Raw genomic sequence first — 23,196 nt, forward strand, 5'->3', positions numbered from 1 at the left:
TGGGTGCTATTGTTTGCTCTTCAGTGATATGGCGGAAAATGATCATGATTGCAATTCGCATTCATTCGATGGCCTGTGTTTATGTTTTTTTTTTTTTTTGTAGGCATGTTTCTATGCTTTATGGAGTCTTCAATTTGTGGGGAGAATTTTGGGTTTCATCATATCTGTCCATTATCCTTTTGTTAAGTGCTAATAGGTATGGGATGAGTGATTTCAGAGACAAAATCCATCAATGAAAATTTGGAATGGACTTGATGATGATGGTTAGGTAGATAAGAAAATCATAATGTGAATGTTCCTTGTGCTAGAATGACATTTAACGATATTTGGTCTACATTTCCAGAAATCGGGCTGGATTTGTCATTGGAACAGCTGCTTGTGTGATGATCTTCAACTCGATGTTCCTCCTCCCTGCTTATGAAGACACTTGCGAGAATTGTAAGGGGTTATATTACTATCACTTTTTAAGATATTTTTGTTGAGGTAGCTGAAAAGATAAATGTTATGATATAGATACTAAGTAATGTATTTTTTTTCCATGTCTGTATAGAGTTACTGTAAGGGTTGGCCTACTTGACTTTACAATCTAAAATTATGAAAACTGAGTTGATCTCATTCCACATCTCTCTAAGCCATAGGGAAGCTTCCTGTCACCCCTTATGCTTCCTCAGAGTACGGGGACTTGTCTGTAAATCCATTATCGCACGAGAAGAATCTTTTGGCATTTCTTTATCCACTGTGATCCTGCACGTCCTTCAAGACTTTGTCTGTTACATTCATGGTTTTTACTTACCATGATATGCACACAACGTAATTTCTTCCTGTGTCTTCCTCCACAATATGTGGTCGAGATCCACAGTCTACATCTTTCCATGCAACACACATCTCTCATCTAACTACCTTGAACTTGTACTTCACCTCACTCACCAGATCCTCTCAGTAAGCCGCTATCTTACCCCACAGAGCAGGGTATCTCTCCATATCGTTGCCTTTTCCTTGTAATGCTCTCATCCCCCGCCCCACAGACCACTTGGAGCGGATCCTGAAGGGTCCAATAACCCAAGACGACCCTATCCTACTGCAGTGGCTGAGGGGCCAGATGGTTCCGCCATCCCGCCTGCCTTACAACCTCTCCTATTTTCTGAGCGGCCTCCATCAGGACATCGACCTCCACAACTCCACGTCTTACAGCCCCTCGCAGGAGTTTATCCTTAGTCAGGTCGAGAAGATCTACGGAGACAAGGTACATTACGTTTTTTACTTTCTATAATTGTTACCTTGGTGAGGGGGAAACATGCTGGCTGAGTTCTGTCTCTGGGTAACATATCGTGGAAGGGGGCTTAATATAATCATCATAATTGTTATCATTATTTATTCATTCATTATACTTTGTCGCTGTCTCCCGCGTTAGCGAGGTAGCGCAAGGAAACAGACGAAAGAATGGCCCAACCCACCCACATACACATGTATATACATACACGTCCACACACGCACATATACATACCTATACTTCTCAACGTATACATGTATATATACACACACAGACATATACATATATACACATGTACATGATTCATACTGTCTGCCCTTATTGATTCCCGTCGCCACCCCGCCACACATGAAATGACAACCCCCTCCCCCCGCAAGTGCGCGAGGTACCACTAGGAAAAGACAACAAAGGCCACATTCGTTCACACTCAGTCTCTAGCTGTCATGTATAATACACCGAAACCGCAGCTCCCTTTCCACATCCAGGCCCCATGAAACTTTCCATGGTTTTCCCCAGACGCTTCACATGCCCTGGTTCAGTCCATTGACAGCACGTCCACCCCGGTACCACGTCGTTCCAATTCACTCTATTCCTTGGACGCTTTTCACCCTCCTGCATGTTCAGGCCCCGATCACTCAAAATCTTTTTCACTCCATTTTCCACCTCCAATTTGGTCTCCCACTTCTCCTCGTTCCCCCCACCTCTGACACACATATCCTCTTTGTCAATCTTTCCTCACTCATTCTCTCCATGTGACCAAAAAACTTCAAAACACCCCACTCTGCTCTCTCAACCACACTCTTTTCTATTACCACACATCTCTCTTACCCTTTCATTACTTACTCGATCAAACCACCTCACACCACACATTGTCCTCAGACATCTCATTTCCAGCACATCCACCGTCCTCCGCACAATTCTATCTATAGCCCACGCCTCGCAACCATATAACATTGTCGGAGCCACTATTCCTTCAAACATACCCATTTTTGCTTTCCGAGATAACGTTCTCGCCCTCCACACATTTTTCAACGCTCCCAGTACTTTCGCCCCCTCCCCCACCCTATGATTCACTTCCGCTTCCATGGTTCCATCCGCTGCCAAATCCACTCCCAGAAATCTAGAACACTTCACTTCCTCCAGTTTTTCTCCATTCAAACTTACCTCCCAGTTGACTTGTCCCTCAACCCTACTGTGCCTAATAACCTTGCTCTTATTCACATTTACTCTCAGCTTTCTTCTTTCACACGTTATTATTATTATTATTATTATTATTATTATTATTATTATTATATTATTATTATTATCATTATTATTATCATTAGTATCATTATTATCATTATTGTTATTATTGTTATTGTTATCATTATCATCATCATCATCATCATCATCATCATCATCATCATCATCGTCGTCGTGATCATTACATTAATATCATTGGGCTTAACTGTTATTCCCGCCTAAGGAAGACTGTGTCAGGAACAAGCGACCATGGTCCCAGTTTACATCTGCAATGTGTAACGTGCTAAAACTAGAGATTACCATCTACATTTAAGCCACAGACTAACTCTCTAGTTTACTTTGACCGCTTCATATCCCTTGGCTCAGCCTCATAGCAGCATGTAGCCTCCGTATACCATATCGGCCTATTTAATTCTATCTAATGCACACCTCTCATCCCCCTAGATGTTCAGGACTTAGTTACCGTAAGACCTTAACATTGTGTATCATGTATACAATTTAACAATAAAGACATTTCATCTTATCTCATCTTAATGATTTCATTTTGGTTTTCCCTTTTCCTTTGCCTCCTCCGCTTCCAGCACATTGATCATCTTAATCCTTCTTTGCTCATCCTCTCCATATGACTGAACTTTTCATCAGACCGTGGTCAGCCGCCCCTGTCAGACTGCGCTATCACACGTTTCTCTTTGATGGACACTCATCACACTTTACATTGTCATTTTCAACACACCCGCCTTTCCTGTTCATTTGCACCTATGAACTAAGACCCTCATTGTAGGAGCACTGTTAGGGATACTATATCTTCAAACATACCCATCTTTGTCTCAACAGACATACTGACCTCTTCTTACTCATGTGACTTAGAGCATCTAGGAATTTAGCCTCTTTCTCCCACTCTATAAGTTACTTTAACTCCCATGATTCCATTACTCTGCCTCACCCACTCCAGGAGCCTAAAGCACTCCACTCCCTCCAGGCCCTCTCCATTCAAGTTACACTACTACCTCGCAGTCAGTCAACAGCTGCACTTCATTATCTTACTTTTGCCTACATTTACTCTGAATCTTTTACCTTCACATACTCTTCCAAACTCCGCCTCCAGCTTCTAGAGTTTCCCTCTGGTGTCTTCCATCGGAACCATATCATCTTCAAACATATGATTGACCTCCCATACTCCCCCTGCCTGTACTGCAGACCTGCTTCTTGCTCCAAATCCTTCACGTTTACCTTCCTCATTACCTCATCTGAGAACAGATTAAACAGCCGTCGTGACATCATACACCACTGGAACCATTCACACTCCTCCCCTCCAGCTTGCACACATGCCTTACTCTTCCAGTAAACTCTTCACCACATTTAGTATCCATTTACTCCACACAACAAAAGAATACAAAGTAAATCAAACAGCGACAGACCATCTTTGGTCCTTTCGTGGCTGTTTTTTATAGCAGATAAGAAACAGAGTTTGCCGTTGGTTGAGTAGAAATACAAATAGATGACTCAGCGAGATATATCTTCGAAGGAGTACTTATCCGTCATGGCCTTAAAGGGATGTGTCTGTCTGTATATATTTTCAGTATAGCTATGACGTTATTGTCAAGTAAGCTTACATGTAATTCATTCCACATGTTAACAATGCTGTTGTAGAAAACGTGTACTCAGTCTCATTTGAAGTAAAATGTTTGTCCACCAGTCATTATCACTACGAGCAAGACCAGAATAATCTAATCTGAAGCAGCAGCATAGATCAAGATTGTATTTCATCGGTGATAGTTTTGAACACTTGAATTTTTTTTTCTTTTGAAGCTGAGTAAGTCTGGGTTTTGTACACAGTGTTTTGTGGTGCAGAGAATCAAACACAATCGTCTCATACCCCGATTGTCTCTCTCCAGAACTAGTAGTGAACAGGACTAACTCTTGGTTGTGTGACATCTTATGAACCATGAACAATATCCTGAATTATCATCTTGCCAGTAACATTTGTGACATAATTCGGCGTCGAAGGTGAAATATACCTTGCACATTTCTAGTAAGGTCTTCCAGTGTAAGATGTTAAGAGTGAACGATGAAGGATGATTGGCTAGTACTTTACACAGCGTATATATGTTTTTGATACTGGCCCATAAGGGTGTACACTGCCTTCCACAACACGAAACACTTTCAGCACATCACATTGCAAGGATATGAACCTTCACACGAGTGAAACTTATTTGGTGAGTTTTATTCGTATTATCTGAAAAGAGCAATTGAAAATGTCACTAAGATATTTTCCAGCTGATGACTAGAACTCCTAAAAGATCACCTTACAAATTTTGCTGGTCAGTTTAGATGGTTCGATGGTTCCCTCCGTATTGCGGGCGTATCGTCATTACGGTATCTTACACTGCTGACACAACATTCAAAGTTCCCCACTACCCTCAGGCCGTGCAGGTGTATGGTCCTCTCCTCCTCACCGAGGTATTTACTTTTGTTCTGAGGCAAATATCTGCTGGACTATACAGTCTTCACTCACTCAGTTGGTTAATCTTTATGGTTTTACCTCATACTGAACCCACCTGAATGTTATTATGAACCCGCTGACATACACTGAACCAATTAGCGAGTTATAATGAGCTCATTAGTCTTTTATTCTGAAACCCCTAACATGTTATACCTAACCCACTGGCACGTCATAACGAACTCATCAGCATGTCATAAAGAACCCACTGACATGTTATACCTAACCTACTGACATGTCGTGCTGAACCCATTAGCATCATATAATGAACCAACTGGCGTGTTACTGAAGCTTAACAAGAATATCAGTACTTTTAAGGTCGCTGTCAACACTGCGTGTAATGTTAGTCAACATGACAGTCGCGAAAAAATACCCAATTCTAAACACGTAAATTTTGATTATCTTCGCATTACTCGATAAGCAAACCAGGAATGATATGGGCAATGAACACGACATGAACGTAGCTTGGAAAAGCTTTAGTAAAACCTTCAAAGCAGCAGGTGGAACACACGTATCAATGTGTAGTAGACAGTCTATTTCGAAAATGAATCCAAGGTGGTGAAACAGTGAATCACAAGTGTCTGGTGTATAAGAAAGTAGCTCATAAGAAACTCAGAGACCAGTAGCCAACATGATAGAGTAAGTTTTGTTACTTTGTGTGGAGAATCATAACAAGGTAAACGTTGATATTCAGCGTATATTGCTGAACATGGCCAAAGAAACCATAGGGAGCTTTACAGTTACACTAGAAGCAAAGGAGTCATTACCCAGTCAGTTGGTACATCAAGTATGGAAAACGGTGATTTGGTTCACGACAATTAAGTCACGGCAAAAATCTCAAATAACTTCATAGCATCTGTATTTACGATTGAAGACACAACCCATATCCCAAGTCCATTTCTTTTGATAAGAAAAGAAAACTTTATCAACAAAATGACAAAAAACTGAGGACATTCTATCATCAGTAAACGGAGCGAACATAGATAAAACGGTCGGCCCTGATAAGTTTTATCCGAGATCAATGAAAGAGGCGAAAATGATATATAGATATGCCCTTGTTTGCCCTTTTCGATAAGTCATTTGCTAGGGGAAATATTCTAGATAAATGCAAAGCTACCAATGTAACACCGATATTCAAAATAGGTAATAAGTCGTTCGGAAATTATCGTTCTGTTAGTCTAATGTCTGAAGTTGAAAAACTTAAGGAAATCATCATTCAAGGTGGCAATGTGAACCACTTAGAGGACAACCACCTGAACGGTTCTGAACATGGTTCCGACGAACTCGCTCATGTCTAACAAATTCCTTGAGTTCTTTTATGATATGATGAACATGTATGACAAAAGTAAAATACTCGATGTTATTTATCTAAATTTTCAAAAAGCATTTGATAAGGCTCCACATCAAAGGTTACTAACAAAATTTAAGTCACATGGCAGTGATGGGGTTATACTGGCCGTAAAGAAAGAATTGTAATTAGTGGTCAAACCTCAAGACAAGTGGACTACTACAAGGATCAAGTCTTGGGACCGGTTCTCTTTCTCAGATAAATATCAATTATACTGATGATGGCTACATTGCAACATATCAAAATTTGCCGTACAAAGTTGGGAAATGAATATACGAATAAACGTTTACAGTTTCAAACTGACGTAAACACACTGGTGGACTGGGTTCGTAAGTGGGGAATGATTTTTGATATCGACAAGTACAAAGTTTTATATATCGGCAGGAAAAACAGAAAGGCAAGCTACAGTATGAATTCTGTTGAAGTGCAAAAGGTAAATGAGGAAAGACTTGGGTGTAAATATCTCTGGGGACCGAAAAACCAAGTAAACAGTATACAGCAGTGGTGAAAAGAGCAGAAAAAATTCTTGGATTCATAGGTAGGACCTTGAATCTAAGTCTAGGAAAATCTTACTTGTTCTGTATGATTCATTTGTTCGTCCCCTTCTTGAATATTATGTTCAGTTTTGTTCACCCTTCCTAAAGAAAGACATAAACAGAATGGAGAAAGTACAGCGTCGAGCTGCCACGATGATTCCCAGGCTGTGTTCTACTACGATATTCTAAATGATCAAAGGCTTTGATTTTCTCGATCTATCAAGTTATTTAAAGTTTGATTCATATGATTTTACTCGAAGTAATGGATACAAACTCCTGGGCAAATGATTTACCTCGAATGAGATGGAGTAATTTATTTTTTCAACAGGATTGTTAACATTTGGAACGAATTGCCAATTAGAGTGGTAAAAGCAGTACCAAAGATACGTTTAAGAATAGACTTGATAACTATTTCAAGTCCACGACGTACAATATTTGCGTCTCCTTAGTCACATTGACGATTTGTTGGTTATTCTTTTTGAATCATCTGTATACCTTTTAACTTTTACGACACTAATCTGTGAGTTTTGATATCTTCCACTATTGCAGCCTCAAAGGGGGCCAAATCCTCCTCTATTCCTTTGTATTAGAATAGTTTCCATATACAGTTTTAGTTCTCTGTAGGGATGAGAACTGTTGTCTGGAAAATGGAGTCATGTATTCAAGTGAACGCTAAATCGTCATCTTAATCATCGTCATCATCATCATCACAATATGGAATGTTTACGAGTGGGAAGAGAGAAGAGTGATTGGTTTATATTGAAGGTCGGTCTGCGGCAAGGACGTGTGTTGTCGCCATGTTTGTTTAATTTGTTTATGGATGGGGTGGTTAGGGAGGCAAATGCAAGAGTTTTGGAGAGAGGGGCGAGAGTGCAGTCTGCTGGGGATGAGAGGGCCTGGGAAGTAAGTCAGTTGTTCTTCACTGAAGATGCAGCACTGGTGGCTGATTCGAGTAAGAAATTGCAGGAGTTGGTGACTGAGTTTGAAAGAGTAAATGTAAATAAAAGCAAGGTTATTAGGTTCCGTAGGGTTGAGGGACAAGTTAGTTGGGTGGTAACTTTGAATGGAGAGAGCTTGGAGAAAGTGAAGTGTTTTAGATATCTGGGAGTTAACTTGGCAGCGAATGGAACCATGGAAGTGGAAGAGAGTCATAAGGTGGGGGGAGGAGCGAAGGCTCTCTGAGCGATGAAGAATGTTTGGAAAGAGTGAACGTAATCTCGGAGAGCAAGAAATGGGTATGTTTGAAGGAATAGTTGTTCCAAAATATTATATAGTTGCGGGGCATGGACTATAGATAGGACGTACGGAGGAGGGTAGATGTGTTGGAAATGAAATGTTTGGGGACAATATGTGGTGTGAGGTGGTTTGATCGAGTAAGTAATGAAAGGGTAAGAAAGATGTGTGGTAATAAAAAGAGTGTGTTGAGAGGGCAGAAGAGGGTGTGTTGAAATGGTTAGGACACATGGAGAGAATGAGTGAGAAAAGATTGACAGAGAGGATGTATGTGTCAGAGGTGGAGAGAACAAAGAAAAGTGGAGACTAAATTGGAGGTGGAAGGATGGAGTGAAAAATATTTTGAGCGATCGGGGACTGAGTATGCAGGAGGGTGAAAGGCGTGCACGGAATAGAGTAAATTGGAACGGTGTGGTATGCTGTGGTCGACGTGATGTCAGTGGACTGAATCAAGGCATGTGAAACGTCTGGGATAAGCTATGGAAAGGTCTGTGGGGCCTGGATGTGGATAGGGAGCTGTGATTTTGGTACATTATACATGACAGCTAGAGAAAGAGAGAGCCTTTCTCCGTAGGTTTCCTTGCGCTAACTCGCTGTCGCAGGGGGTGGCGATTTTGTTTCCTGTGGGGTGGGGTGGCGCTGGGAAATGAATAAAGGCGAGCAAGTGTGAATACGTACAGGTATATATATTTATATGTATGCGTATGTATATGTATGTATATATGTATATATTTATGTGTACATCATGTGCATACATGTGTATATGCGTGTAAGAGAGTGGATGGATTTTTCTTCGTCTGTTTCCTGGCGCTAACTCGCTGACGCAGTAAACGAGGATCAGGTTTATAGATTAATAATAACAATTATAATAATGATAATAATAATGATAATAATAATAATAGTAATAATGATAATATGACAATGATAATAGTGATAGTATTGATTAATGAAATTTTATCATTATTATCATCATTATGACTATCATTATTATTATTATTATTATTATTATTATTATTATTATTATTATTATTATTGCTACTACTACTACTACTACTACTACTACTACTACTACTACTAACAACAACAACAACAACAACAACAACAACAGTGATATGGCGATGGCAGTCCAGTAGGGTGTTAAGGACAGCGGTAGTTATAGATTTCGGACAGTGGAGGTGTCGGATCATTCTGGGCCGTTTTTATTGTTCTATATTTGTAGCATATGAGTTAGTGGTGTAGGGTGCCCGCCTGCAGCACCACGGAGCGTGTGACAGGCCAGGGGTGGGCCGCCTGTGTTGGACGCACGTCGCCTAGTAGTGGTGAAGGTTCCTGTTGTTTGTCTTTTGTTTGGCTGTCATTCCCGTGTTGTCCGGGAGCTAGGCTTACCATACGGGGGACTACGTTAGAAATCGTGCAGAGGAAGAAACAGGGATGGAGTCATGGGGCTGCTCGTATTTGTTCCCTTCATGTAAGAGGTTCAGGTGAGGTCCCTACTACATGTTGGGCTAAGGACCTTTGTTCACCATGTTAACTACACATTCTGACTCAGTAATATACACTCCACCTTAAGCACACGTGCCAAGAGAGAGGCTATGTGATCTCTACAGACACACATTTGCCTTTACTTGTACATTCTCTCCCTGAGGAAGACTCTCATTAAGCCAACATCCCTATCATACACATACAACATTCACCTGAGAAATGTTGCAGATCCTGCAGCCTGGCACGTTCCTGGAGGCCGGGGCGTACGACGGCGAGTTCCTCTCTAACACTCTGTACCTCGAACACGAGTTCGGCTGGCGAGGCATCCTGGTGGAGGCCAACCCCACCTTCTTCCAGCAGATGCTTCTCAAGCGTCGCAAGAGCTGGTCCATCAACGTCTGCCTCAACACCAAGCCTTATCCAACCCAGGTGCGTACGATACCCGTCCCTGCTCGGTACGATACCATCTCTGCTGGGTACGATACCGTCTCTGCTGGGTACGATACCGTCTCTGCTGGGTACGATACCGTCCCTGGTGGGTACGATACCGTCCCTGGTGGGTAAGATACCGTCCCTGATGGGTACGATACCCGTCCCTGGTGAGTACGATACCGTCCCTGGTGGGTACGATACCGTCCCTGGTGGGTAAGATACCGTCCCTGATGGGTACGATACCCGTCCCTGGTGGGTACGATACCGTCCCTGGTGGGTACGATACCGTCTCTGCTGGGTACGATACCGTCCCTGGTGGGTACGATACCGTCCCTGGTGGGTAAGATACCGTCCCTGGTGGGTACGATACCCGTCCCTGGCGGGTACGATACCGTCCCTGGTGGGTACGATACCGTCCCTGCTGGGTACGATACCCGTCCCTGGTGGGTACGATACCGTCTCTGCTGGGTACGATACCGTCTCTGCTGGGTACGATACCGTTCCTGGTGGGTACGATACCGTCCCTGGTGGGTACGATACCGTCCCTGATGGGTACGATACCGTCCCTGGTGGGTACGATACCGTCCCTGGTGGGTACGATACCGTCCCTGGTGGGTAAGATACCGTCCCTGATGGGTACGATACCCGTCCCTGGTGGGTACGATACCGTCCCTGGTGGGTACGATACCCGTCCCTGGCGGGTACGATATCGTCCCTGGTGGGTACGATACCGTCCCTGGTGGGTAAGATACCGTCCCTGATGGGTACGATACCCGTCCCTGGCGGGTACGATATCGTCCCTGGTGGGTACGATACCGTCCCTGGTGGGTACAATACCGTCCCTGATGGGTACGATACCCGTCCCTGGTGGGTACGATACCGTCCCTGGTGGGTACGATACCTTCCCAGTTGCGTGATAACCGTCCCAGGTGAGTGCGATACCTTTCCCAGGTGTATGGGATAACTGTCCCAGGGATGTGCATTACCCGAGTCAGTCAGGCGCGATACCTTCCCTGGTGTGCTCGATAACCACTTGAGGTTCTTGGTGGGACGGTTCGAGTCCCAGACGTGTACGGTACCCGTCCCACGTGTGTAGGAGGTCCACCTGAAGTGTGTATAATTACCCGGCCATGTACGTAGGTCAGGTTTGCCGAGAACAGTTCAAGTCTGGCACGTGCCATTTATGTGACCTGGACAACCATTTTACGTGACCTGCGGCACCCACCATGATAATGACCCTTGACCAGCCTGATCCAGGCACCAGCTGACCACATGTGTGTACCAATCAGGGCCATTCCCCCGTGAATAGCCAGCCACATGTACATAATATGTCTTTATCAGCGCCCCGCCCTCCACCTCCCCCCTGACCGGACGGAAATGACCTGACCTGACTAGTGAAGCTCTCACTAACCCCTGGATCCACTACGTCTGCCTCTGTTACTGACCATCTGGTGTCCACAGGAGAAGTTCATGATGGGGTCAGCCTCACCAGTAGGCTCCAACCACCTGTACAACGGCCAGGGGGAAGTCAACCCCCTCCTGGAGAAGCACATCTCCCTCGGGTCGTCAGGACTTGTGGAGTTCAAGGACAATAACACTCAGGTGAGCGCTCCCTCTTGCCCTTGGTGTGTGTGTGTGTGTGTGTGTGTGTGTGTGTGTCTTAAGTTGAGAGAGATATCAAACTCGTGTTAACCCTCCTTTTAACCTTGTATATATGTACCATGCATTTACTCACACACACACACACACACACACACACACACACACACACACACACACACACACACACACACACACACACCTGAGTTGGGTGTGGGTCATCTGCCGTTCCCTGGATTCAAACCCAGGCGAGGTCTGTGCTGACTTATGGTCAGTAATGCTAACCACTACACCATGGAGGAAATTACCCGTTTGTAGTGACCTACTTATGTGAATGTACGGGGAGGGGGTGTTGCACTTGTGGGGCCCCCCCATTTCTTGATCATTCTCTACTATCATATAACCTTTCAAATTCCTGTATATTCTCCACATTTACCACATTCACTTTCAGTTTGCTCCATTCATCCACCACTCTTACACTACAACACTACTTCTTTACATCTTTTTATTCAATTGTATGAATTTTGACTTTTTTCTGAATTTCATGTCATATCCTCAGTTGTTGATACCTACATGTTTGGAAGGATTCGTTCGCTGTCTACATCATCATCATCATCGTCATCATCATCATCATCATCATCATCATCATCATCATCATCATCATCATCATCATCATCATCGTCATCATCATCATCATCGTCATCATCATCGTCATCATCATCATCATCATCATCATCGTCATTCTGGTTTATCAACTTAAAGTTTGTGTTCATTTTTCTCTCCTCCATGGAGGGCCAGGTTAAGGCCTCCAGCTTCTCCCTTTCATTCAACTTTCTTACTTCCCGTGCCAGATTTGCTGCCATCTTCTCGACCTTCTTTGTTAGTTCTGTGTGGTTATCTCAGTAAGGTGACCAGACGTGAGAAGCATTTACTCTTTTTGGCCTAATTTATGATGAGAGGCTTGATGAACATTTCCTTACCCATGTATGTGAATATTATTCTAATATATGTCAGCTGACAGTCTCTTTCCTTCAATGTTCCGTGAGTTTCCCATTGTTACTCACATTTCGTTTCTCTTTTCTTACATTGTTCCATGAGCTTATGACAGTTGCTGAGGGACTACTTCCCAGCGTCGCTCACTATACTACTTCTTGTCTAATTTGCAATTAGTCGTCGTCCTCGTGTGGACTCTCCTCGACTTCAAAGACGTGTTTGATATTCATGTGGTCGTGGTCTTCTGGGAATGTGCGTGTAGTTGTCATGTTGCCTCTTATTTTTTTTTCTTAGTTCAAAGTAGGTAGACAGATGGCTTCCTCTCCCTGCACATTATCTCATCCAGATACGGAGATCCACATGTTGCGGTGACTTCATCTTGTGTGGACTATATGTAATATAAATCTTCGTAAACATCTGGCTGGGTGTGTGTGTGTGTGTGTGTGTGTGTGTGTGTGTGTGTGTGTGTACTTGAAGATGGTTTTAACTTGGATCAGAACAGAGGTTGCCTCCTCGTGGATCCTGGTCATATGATGAGCAGGATGTTACACTCTGGTTCCCTCTCATAATACGACGATTGCAACTTGTTTCCACCACTTGTGACCACACATCGGTCTGTTTTATGGTTTTTCTATCACCGATACTTTACATTTTCTTTGGAACAATTTCATTATCCAGCTGTCCAAATTCTGCTCGCTTTTCTCCTGCCATGTACATCTGCGTCTCCGAACTGGTGTAACAAATAATTTGTTTTTAGTCTTGGACGCCGCCGTCCTCGTTCGATATCACTGTTGGGCAGGTTTTTCACCCACATTCCTGATGCATCATCTCGTTAACGACCCTCCGGCCTTCACCATATTCCTTGACCGTCTTCATGCGTGTAGTCTGTCTGGCACTTGTTTAATATACTATAACGTCTCGACTTACCACTGGTTGACTCACGTAATATGATCACTTACTAAGCTATAAAGTTGCGCACCTGCTGACATCTCGAAAATGATCTCGTTCCAGAATTTCAGGTCCTGCTTCACAAGTCTTATGTTGACCACCCGGCACTATGGTTTAGTATCTTACATTATCACAACTTGTCTACCTCCGCTCATCAGCTGTCTTGCTTTGCGTCTTGTCTTCAGCTCCAAATGTTTTTACAAAGAAAATCAAATATTTGTACATTTACTTAGTATATGTTGCTCAGAGTTACGGAAATACCAGATCGTCACTTTTTTCCCTTTGTGTATGTGTGTAATGACCAATTTGTATTTACCTATTTGTACTGTTAGAGGAGGGAGTTACACACTAATGGGACTCCATCTCTTCACCATTTCCCACTATCACACTACCTTATTTTCTGCACAAGTTCTACACTAACCATTTCCTCATTCATTTTATTCCATTTATCCACCACACTTATACTGCAAATTGTACTTCGTATATGTTAACAAATTCCTTGCTTGATATCATGTTATGTCCTCCCGCTGTTCCCTCCCTACATCTGACGAAGAACTGTCCACTGTCGCTGTCATAAGACTGGGAATCTTCGTGGAGTCGTGCTGTCTCTTACTTAGGTAGCTTCTCTGTACAAACTCACCCATTTGTTCTCTGATTATCTTTTCCAGAACCTTACACACCCCACTCTTGAGGAGGACTGGTCTGTAGTTCAATGCCTTCTCCCGGTCCTGTTTCTTAAGTCGTGTGTGTGTGTGTGTGTGTGTGTGTGTGTGTGTGTGTGTGTGTGTAGTTATCCATTCATAATAATTGGTTTTATAGAGAGAGAGTTCTACGTTCCGTAGGGCCCAATTTCATGATCTCTACTGTAAAACAACTTTCTAAATTGTTGAGCTGTTTAAATCTTTGTGTTGATATGTGTATTCCTCTACATGTTAGAATGTATTACATATTGTGAGTTGATCTTTGTATATATTTTCATATCAACTGTTGATCTGTTATAAAATATTGTGACAGAGTATGCCATCTGTTGTATCATTATAGATTTAGATGTAATCATGTTTGTCCAGGGTTGTGCCTTGATCTTATCGTTTTTCTCTGTTACTATCAGTTTTCTCCGTATCTTCCATAACAACCACTCACCCAGCACCACCACTCACCCATCATCACCACTCACCCAGCACCACCACTCACCCATCATCACCACTCACCCAGCACCACCACTCACCCATCATCACCACTCACCCAGCACCACCACTTACCCATCATCACCACTCACCCAGCACCACCACTCACCCATAATCACCACTCACCCAGCACCACCACTCACCCATCATCACCACTCACCCAGCACCACCACTCACCCGTCATCACCACTCACCCAGCACCACCACTCACTCATCATCACCACTCACCCAGCACCACCACTCACCCATCATCACCACTCACCCAGCACCACCACTCACCCATCATCACCACTCACCCAGCACCACCACTCACCCATCATCACCACTCACCCATCATCACCACTCACCCATCATCACCACTCACCCAGCACCACCACTCACCCATCATCACCACTCACCCAGCACCACCACTCACTCATCATCACCACTCACCCAGCACCACCACTCACCCATCATCACCACTCACCCAGCACCACCACTCACCCATCATCACCACTCACCCATCATCACCACTCACCCATCATCACCACTCACCCAGCACCACCACTCACCCATCATCATCACTCACCCAGCACCACCACTCACCCATCATCACCACTCACCCAGCACCACCACTCACCCATCATCACCACTCACCCATCATCACCACTCACCCATCATCACCACTCACCCAGCACCACCACTCACCCATCATCACCACTCACCCAGCACCACCACTCACCCATCATCACCACTCACCCAGCACCACCACTCACCCATCATCACCACTCACCCATCATCACCACTCACCCATCATCACCACTCACCCAGCACCACCACTCACCCATCATCACCACTCACCCAGCACCACCACTCACCCATCATCACCACTCACCCAGCACCACCACTCACCCATCATCACCACTCACCCATCATCACCACTCACCCATCATCACCACTCACCCAGCACCACCACTCACCCATCATCACCACTCACCCAGCACCACCACTCACCCATCATCACCACTCACCCAGCACCACCACTCACCCATCATCACCACTCACCCAGCACCACCACTCACCCATCATCACCACTCACCCAGCACCACCACTCACCCATCATCACCACTCACCCAGCACCACCACTCACCCATCATCACCACTCACCCAGCACCACCACTCACTCATCATCACCACTCACCCATCATCACCACTCACCCATCATCACCACTCACCCAGCACCACCACTCACCCATCATCACCACTCACCCAGCACCACCACTCACCCATCATCACCACTCACCCATCATCACCACTCACCCATCATCACCACTCACCCAGCACCACCACTCACCCATCATCACCACTCACCCAGCACCACCACTCACCCATCATCACCACTCACCCATCATCACCACTCACCCATCATCACCACTCACCCAGCACCACCACTCACCCATCATCACCACTCACCCATCATCACCACTCACCCATCATCACCACTCACCCAGCACCACCACTTACCCATCATCACCACTCACCCAGCACCACCACTTACCCATCATCACCACTCACCCATCATCACCACTCACCCAGCACCACCACTCACCCATCATCACCACTCACCCATCATCACCACTCACCCATCATCACCACTCACCCAGCACCACTACTCACCCATCATCACCACTCACCCAGCACCACCACTCACCCATCATCACCACTCACCCATCATCACCACTCACCCATCATCACCACTCACCCAGCACCACCACTCACCCATCATCACCACTTACCCATCATCACCACTCACCCATAATCACCACTCACCCAGCACCACCACTCACCCATCATCACCACTTACCCATCATCACCACTCACCCATCATCACCACCTGTATCACCTGGAGACCTCCTGTCATCCCCTATATGTACACCTCCCACCATCACATACACCCATCTCCTATTATGACACGAAATGCCTTTACTCTGACTACCTCCCATCATCACGTTACCTCCTATCATCATCCATACTTCTACATAGTGTCACCCTAACTGTATCTCATCATCATCCCAACTTCCTCCTATCATCATTCTAGTACCTCTCATCACCCTACCTTCCATCATCACCCTACCTTCCATCATCACCCTACCTTCCATCATCACCCTACCTTCCATCATCACCCTACCTTCCATCATCACCCTACCTTCCATCATCACCCTACCTTCCATCATCACCCCACCTTCCATCATCACCCTACCTTCCATCATCACCCCACCTTCCATCATCACCCTACCTTCCATCATCACCCTACCTTCCATCATCACCCTACCTTCCATCATCACCCTACCTTCCATCATCACCCCACCTTCCATCATCACCCTACCTTCCATCATCACCCCACCTTCCATCATCACCCTACCTTCCATCATCACCCTACCTTCCATCATCACCCAACCTTCCATCATCACCCTACCTTCCATCATCACCCTACCTTCCATCATCACCCTACCTTCCATCATCACCCCACCTTCCATCATCACCCTACCTTCCATCATCACCCCACCTTCCATCATCACCCTACCTTCCATCATCACCCTACCTTCCATCATCACCCCACCTTCCATCATCACCCTACCTTCCATCATCACCCCACCTTCCATCATCACCCTACCTTCCATCATCACCCCACCTTCCATCATCACCCTACCTTCCATCATCACCCTACCTTCCATCATCACCCCACCTTCCATCATCACCCTACCTTCCATCATCACCCCACCTTCCATCATCACCCTACCTTCCATCATCACCCTACCTTCCATCATCACCCTACCTTCCATCATCACCCCGTCTTCCATCATCACCCTACCTTCCATCCTCACCCTACCTTCCATCATCACCCCATCTTCCATCATCACCCTACCTTCCATCATCACCCTACCTTCCATCATCACCCTACCTTCCATCATCACCCTACCTTCCATCATCACCCTACCTTCCATCATCACCCCGTCTTCCATCATCACCCTACCTCCCATCATCACCCTTCCTTCCATCATCACCCTTGATTCCATCATCACCCCACCTTCCATCATCACCCTACCTTCCATCATCACCCTACCTTCCATCATCACCCTACCTTTCATCATCACTCTACCTTCCATCATCACCCTACCTCCCATCATCACCCTTCCCTCCATCATCACCCTTGATTCCATCATCACCTTTACCTCCTCTTATCAACCTAACTAATTCCCATCATCACTCTAACGACCTCTATCATCTCCCTCACCACCTCTCATTATCACCCTATCTCCCAACGTCAACCTAAGAAGGTCCAATAATTTTCCTCACTCCTTTTCATTTTCACCTGAACTATCTCCCATCAGTTCTCTAACTACCTCCCATCAGTTCTCTAACTACCTCCCATCAGTTCTCTAACTACCTCCCATCAGTTCTCCAACTACCTCCCATCAGTTCTTTAGCTCCCTCCCATCACTTCTCTAACTACCTCCCATCAGTTCTCTAACTACCTCCCATCAGTTCTCCAGCTACCTCCCATCAGTTCTCTAGCTCCCTCCCATCACTTCTGTAACTACCTCCCATCAGTTCTCTAGCTACCTCCCATCAATTCTTTAGCAACCTCCCATCAGTTCTCTAAACACTTCCCATCAGTTTTCTAACTACCTCCCATCAGTTCTCTAATTACCTTCCATTAGTTCTCCAACTACCTCCCATCAGTTCTTTAACTACCTCCCATCAGTTCTTTAACTACCTCCCGTCAGTTCCTTAACTACCTCCCATCAATTCTCTTACTACCTCCCATCACTTCTCTAATTACCTCCATGAGTTCTCTGACTACCTCCCGTCAGTTCCCTAACTACCTCCGATCAGTTCTCTAACTACCTCCCATCAGTTCTCTAATTACCTTCCATCAGTTCTTTAGCCACCTCCCATCAGTTCTCTAATTACCTACCTTCCTTCAGTTCTCTAACTACCTCCCATCAGTTCTCTAACTACCTCCCATCAGTTCTCTAACTCCGTCCCATCAGTTCTTTAACTACCTCCCATCAGTTCTCTAGCTACCTCCCATCACTTCTCTAACTACCTCCCATCAGTTTTCTAGATACCTCCCATCACTTCTCTAACTCCCTTCCATCAGTTCTCTAACTTCCTCCCATCATTTCTCTACCTCCATGAGTTCTCTAACTACTTCCCATCAGTTCTCTAACTCCCTCCCATCAGCTCTCTAACTACCTTCCTTCAGTTCTCTAACTACCTTCCTTCAGTTCTCTAACTACCTTCCTTCAGTTCTCTAACTACCTCCCATCAGTTCTCTAACTACCTCCCATCAGTTCTCTAACTCCGTCCCATCAGTTCTCTAACTACCTCCCATCAGTTCTCTAACTACCTCCCATCAGTTCTCTAGCTACCTCCCATGAGTTCTCTAATTACCTCCAATCAGTTCTCTAACTACCTCCCATCAGTTCTCTAACTGCCTCCCATTAGTTCTCTAACTACCTCCCATAAGTTCTCTAACTGCCTCTCATTAGTTCTCTACCTCCCATCAGGTCTGTAACTACCTCCCATCAGTTCTTTAACTACCTCCATTTCCCTCACTTCCTCCCAACATCACCCTAATTTTCCCCCATTTTTATCCTAACTGCCTCCTATCATCTCTCTCCCTGCCTCTCATTATCACCCTCACTACCTCTCATTATCACCCTAACTACCTCTCATCACTACTAGCCATCAGTTCCCTAAATACCTCCTGTCTCCTTCCCCCCCCCCCCCCCTCACTACATCACCCTAACTACCTGTGATCATCACTGTTGAGCCCAGCCACCACTTCCCATCATTATCATTAACACATCTCCATCTCTCCTCACTCACCATCACCACGTCCGCTCATTGTCATTCACCATTACCACGTCCACTCACTGTCACTCACCATCACCACGTCCACTCACTGTCACTCACCATCACCACGTCCACTCATTGTCACTCACCATCCTATATTATCCCTCATCACCTCTCATTATCACTCCCTCATCACTATTTACCCTTTACCATATCAGGCACTCATCATCACAAATCATTTGTCACCATCTCCTAATATCATTCAGTCATTGTCATCATTTACTCGTTATCATCGCTCACCATCATTCAAGAATTCATGATGACTTAGTGGCACTACACTCATCATCAACATTAACCGTCATTCATGATGATCCCTCGTGATGACTCACACATTCATCATTATCGTATTATCGTATCTTATCATCATCTGCCACTCGTTATCATCATCTTATCACTCACTCCCGTCACTATTACACATGACATCTGAGTGTATCCCTGTACTCCACTACACGTGACATGTGAGGGAGGGTGGGTTTAGCAGTGTAGTCATGAGGTGTGCTGGTCGTGTTGCAGGAGGGGAGCTTCACCGTGGTGCAGTGTGTGCCGCTCTACTCCGTCCTCACGGCCATGGAACTCTCCCACGTCGACTTCCTCTCCCTGGACGTTGAGCATGCTGAGATGGGCATACTCGACACCATCCCCTGGGACAAGCTCTCCTTCACGGTAGGTAGTACCCGTCTGTGTACTACATACATACATATGTGGGCAGGGGAGGTTTACACTGGTGGGACGGTCCCGCCTCGTATCCCTGATTCCTTGTCATTTATCTTTCTGAATTCTCCAGTGACTGTCACATTGACTGTCATACTGACTGTCACATTGACTGTTATACTGACTGTCACATTGACAGTCATACTGACTGTCACATTGACTGTCATACTGGCTGTCACATTGACTGTCACATTGACATCCTCTAAACTTTTTCAGAGGTCCACAAGCTGTCGGTGAGGTCATGCTTCCTCACGTTCCTCCGTACACTTTCAGTTGTGTCCTCTCTTTGTTAGTGTGGGCGTCGTCCATGAGAGATCTGAACGTAGATATCAAGTTTGCACTTCTTTTTTCTCTAAGATGAGTGGCGTAATGGCTTCCTTCCTACCTTCACGGTTCATTCCAGTCTGATAAGGTGCTGTTGTTATTGCGTTCCTTTGCACACCTTCCAGCATTTCATTATGGCTTCTCAAGTAAGGGGACCAGACTTAACATTTTCCAGCTCAGGGAGGCATGTCGAAATACAGTTTGTTTCCTTATAGTCCTTTTTACTTATTGTTGTGGTGATAAGTTCGGCTGATATCAACTCCTGGATTCCTCTCACAGTACGACTCTTCATGTTGAGTTCCACCGATATAGTACTCATCGTGTGGCCTGTTTGAACCTCTTCCCATCATCACAACTTTACATCTTCTAAGGTTAAATATCGCGACCCAATTGTCCCATTCTTGGCGAATCTTCTTCAGGTCGTTGTAGTATTCGTAGCCCCTGCTGCTTCACACTTCTTTCATGATACTAACCTTATCAGTAAACATTGTCAGGTATGTCTACCTCGTCTGGACTGTCATTTACGATCAGAAGTAATAATGGCCCCTGCACATAGCTCAAACCATCCCACTTCTCGTCGTAGTCGAGAATTACTACTTTCCTCTGACATATGTTCTCTGATCCACCCCAGTTAGGTAGGTGTTGATCCCTTGGACCATTGTAGCTGGATGTTTAACTTCATCAGTCTTCCGTTTGGACAGAATCGAACGCCTCCTGGCAGTCTTATATACCATACAACCAACCCATCCATTCGTCTTCTCTAGGACGTTGCTTACTCGGTAATGAAAATCCGGAGGATTCATCACAAGATCTGCATCCATGTTGTCTCCCAGCCTAACACCTTATGCTGGTCAGATGATCTCTCTGATTGCTGATTATTTACTCTGATCATTATGCAGGTTAGGCTCATTAAGCATACTAGCCTGTAATTAAGGGCTACATCTCTCTCACCTTAGTTGAATTTTGGTGTTAAGAAGATACTCTTTTATCCTCTTAGACAACATTCCTCTCATCTAAGGACACATCATACAACATTATCTGTGGCTTAACAATGGTCTCCAGGCGCTCCCTGCCCACGGTGGGGTGCCGTCTGAACTAAGGGCTTCGTGTAGGTCTTGACCCTCCATGAACGTTTTCATTTCCGCTGGGTTTATTACCATATTCTCAAAGGTATTCTTCCGTCGAGTGTCGAGCATTCGTGGTATATAAAGTTCCATGAGTGTGATGATACTCCTTACATATGTCCTCATCTGTACTAATAATTTTGCCTTTTATGCTACTTAGTCTAATGATTTGGTCATTTACCGATGTTTTTCTCTATAAATTTATGAAATAGTTTCGGATGTCCTTTTGATTTAGCAACTATGTTACTTTCATACATTTTTTCTTTCCGTCTTGTCTTGATGTCGTCATTTCTGGCAATTTTCTACTTATATTTCTTTCTAAATTCCCTTGGTTTCCTACTGCTATATTTGAAGCACCACACTTCAAACTTAAAATAAGATGAACATATTGGACATAACCAAATGTTTTACTTTACTCTGGAAACCCCCACATAATCAGCGCCCGTAGATCCTACCAGCTGGGCTGTTGTTATAGGTACCGTAATCATATATTTTCTTGAGAGCAACTTTCCATATCCAGAGGGTTTACTTCCCTCCAGTATGGAATGTCACTCTTACATTTAAGGTGGCTTTTCGTGCATCTTTCCCTGAGTCAGAGTGTAAACCAAAGCCGTTCGCCTCATTAATCATCCAACTATCATCTCTGGTCAACTATCCTCTTCCATCAGCTATGTTGTTACTGTTCTTTCCCGGTTCTACAAGTATTGTTTTGTCACTGCTCTCAAAACATGTCTTCTTATGTCCCTCATTGATCAGACTTGGTCCCGTGACACGCTTTTGACAGCTGTTTCCCGTAGTATTAGTGTGGAGACCGGCCACTTGAGGACTGACCATTATGATATTTCCGTCTTTCCTAAAGCTACGAAGTTGTGAATTCGTTTTTCGTTTCCTTGTCTTTAAGTTTTCCTATTAAATTTCCATCTTTATTAGTCAGGTGTACAAAATTATCATCTTTAATAGTCAGGTGTACAAAATTATCATCGTTAAGTCAGATGTACAAAATTATCATCTTTAATAGTCAGGTGTACAAAATTATCATCTTTGATAGTCAGGTGTACAAATTTATCATCTTTAATAGTCAGGTGTACAAAATTATCATCGTTAAGTCAGATGTACAAAATTATCATCTTTAATAGTCAGGTGTACAAAATTATCATCTTTGATAGTCAGGTGTACAAATTTATCATCTTTAATAGTCAGGTGTACAAAATTATCATCGTTAAGTCAGATGTACAAAATTATCATCGTTAATAGTCAGGTGTACAAAATTATCATCGTTAAGTCAGATGTACAAAATTATCATCTTTAATAGTCAGGTGTACAAAATCCTGAAGAGTTCTAATTACCAGCTTCATTGTTTTTCTCATA

General features: G+C 44.4%; 1 protein-coding gene across 2 annotated transcripts in view; it reads left to right on the forward strand.

The window, feature by feature from the left end:
- LOC139759145 (protein Star-like) overlaps positions 1–23,196 on the forward strand; it is a 77,717-nt gene that overhangs the window by 5,376 nt on the left and 49,145 nt on the right. For both annotated transcript variants that reach the window (XM_071681173.1, XM_071681163.1), the window contains exons 2-6: positions 344–438; positions 1,026–1,243; positions 9,840–10,040; positions 11,505–11,645; positions 20,183–20,332. In XM_071681173.1, coding sequence (XP_071537274.1) covers positions 344–438; positions 1,026–1,243; positions 9,840–10,040; positions 11,505–11,645; positions 20,183–20,332 — 805 coding nt within the window. The remainder of the gene's footprint in view (positions 1–343; positions 439–1,025; positions 1,244–9,839; positions 10,041–11,504; positions 11,646–20,182; positions 20,333–23,196) is intronic.

The sequence above is a fragment of the Panulirus ornatus genome, chromosome 2 (assembly GCF_036320965.1).
Source record: "Panulirus ornatus isolate Po-2019 chromosome 2, ASM3632096v1, whole genome shotgun sequence".
Taxonomy (NCBI): Eukaryota; Metazoa; Arthropoda; class Malacostraca; order Decapoda; family Palinuridae; genus Panulirus; species Panulirus ornatus.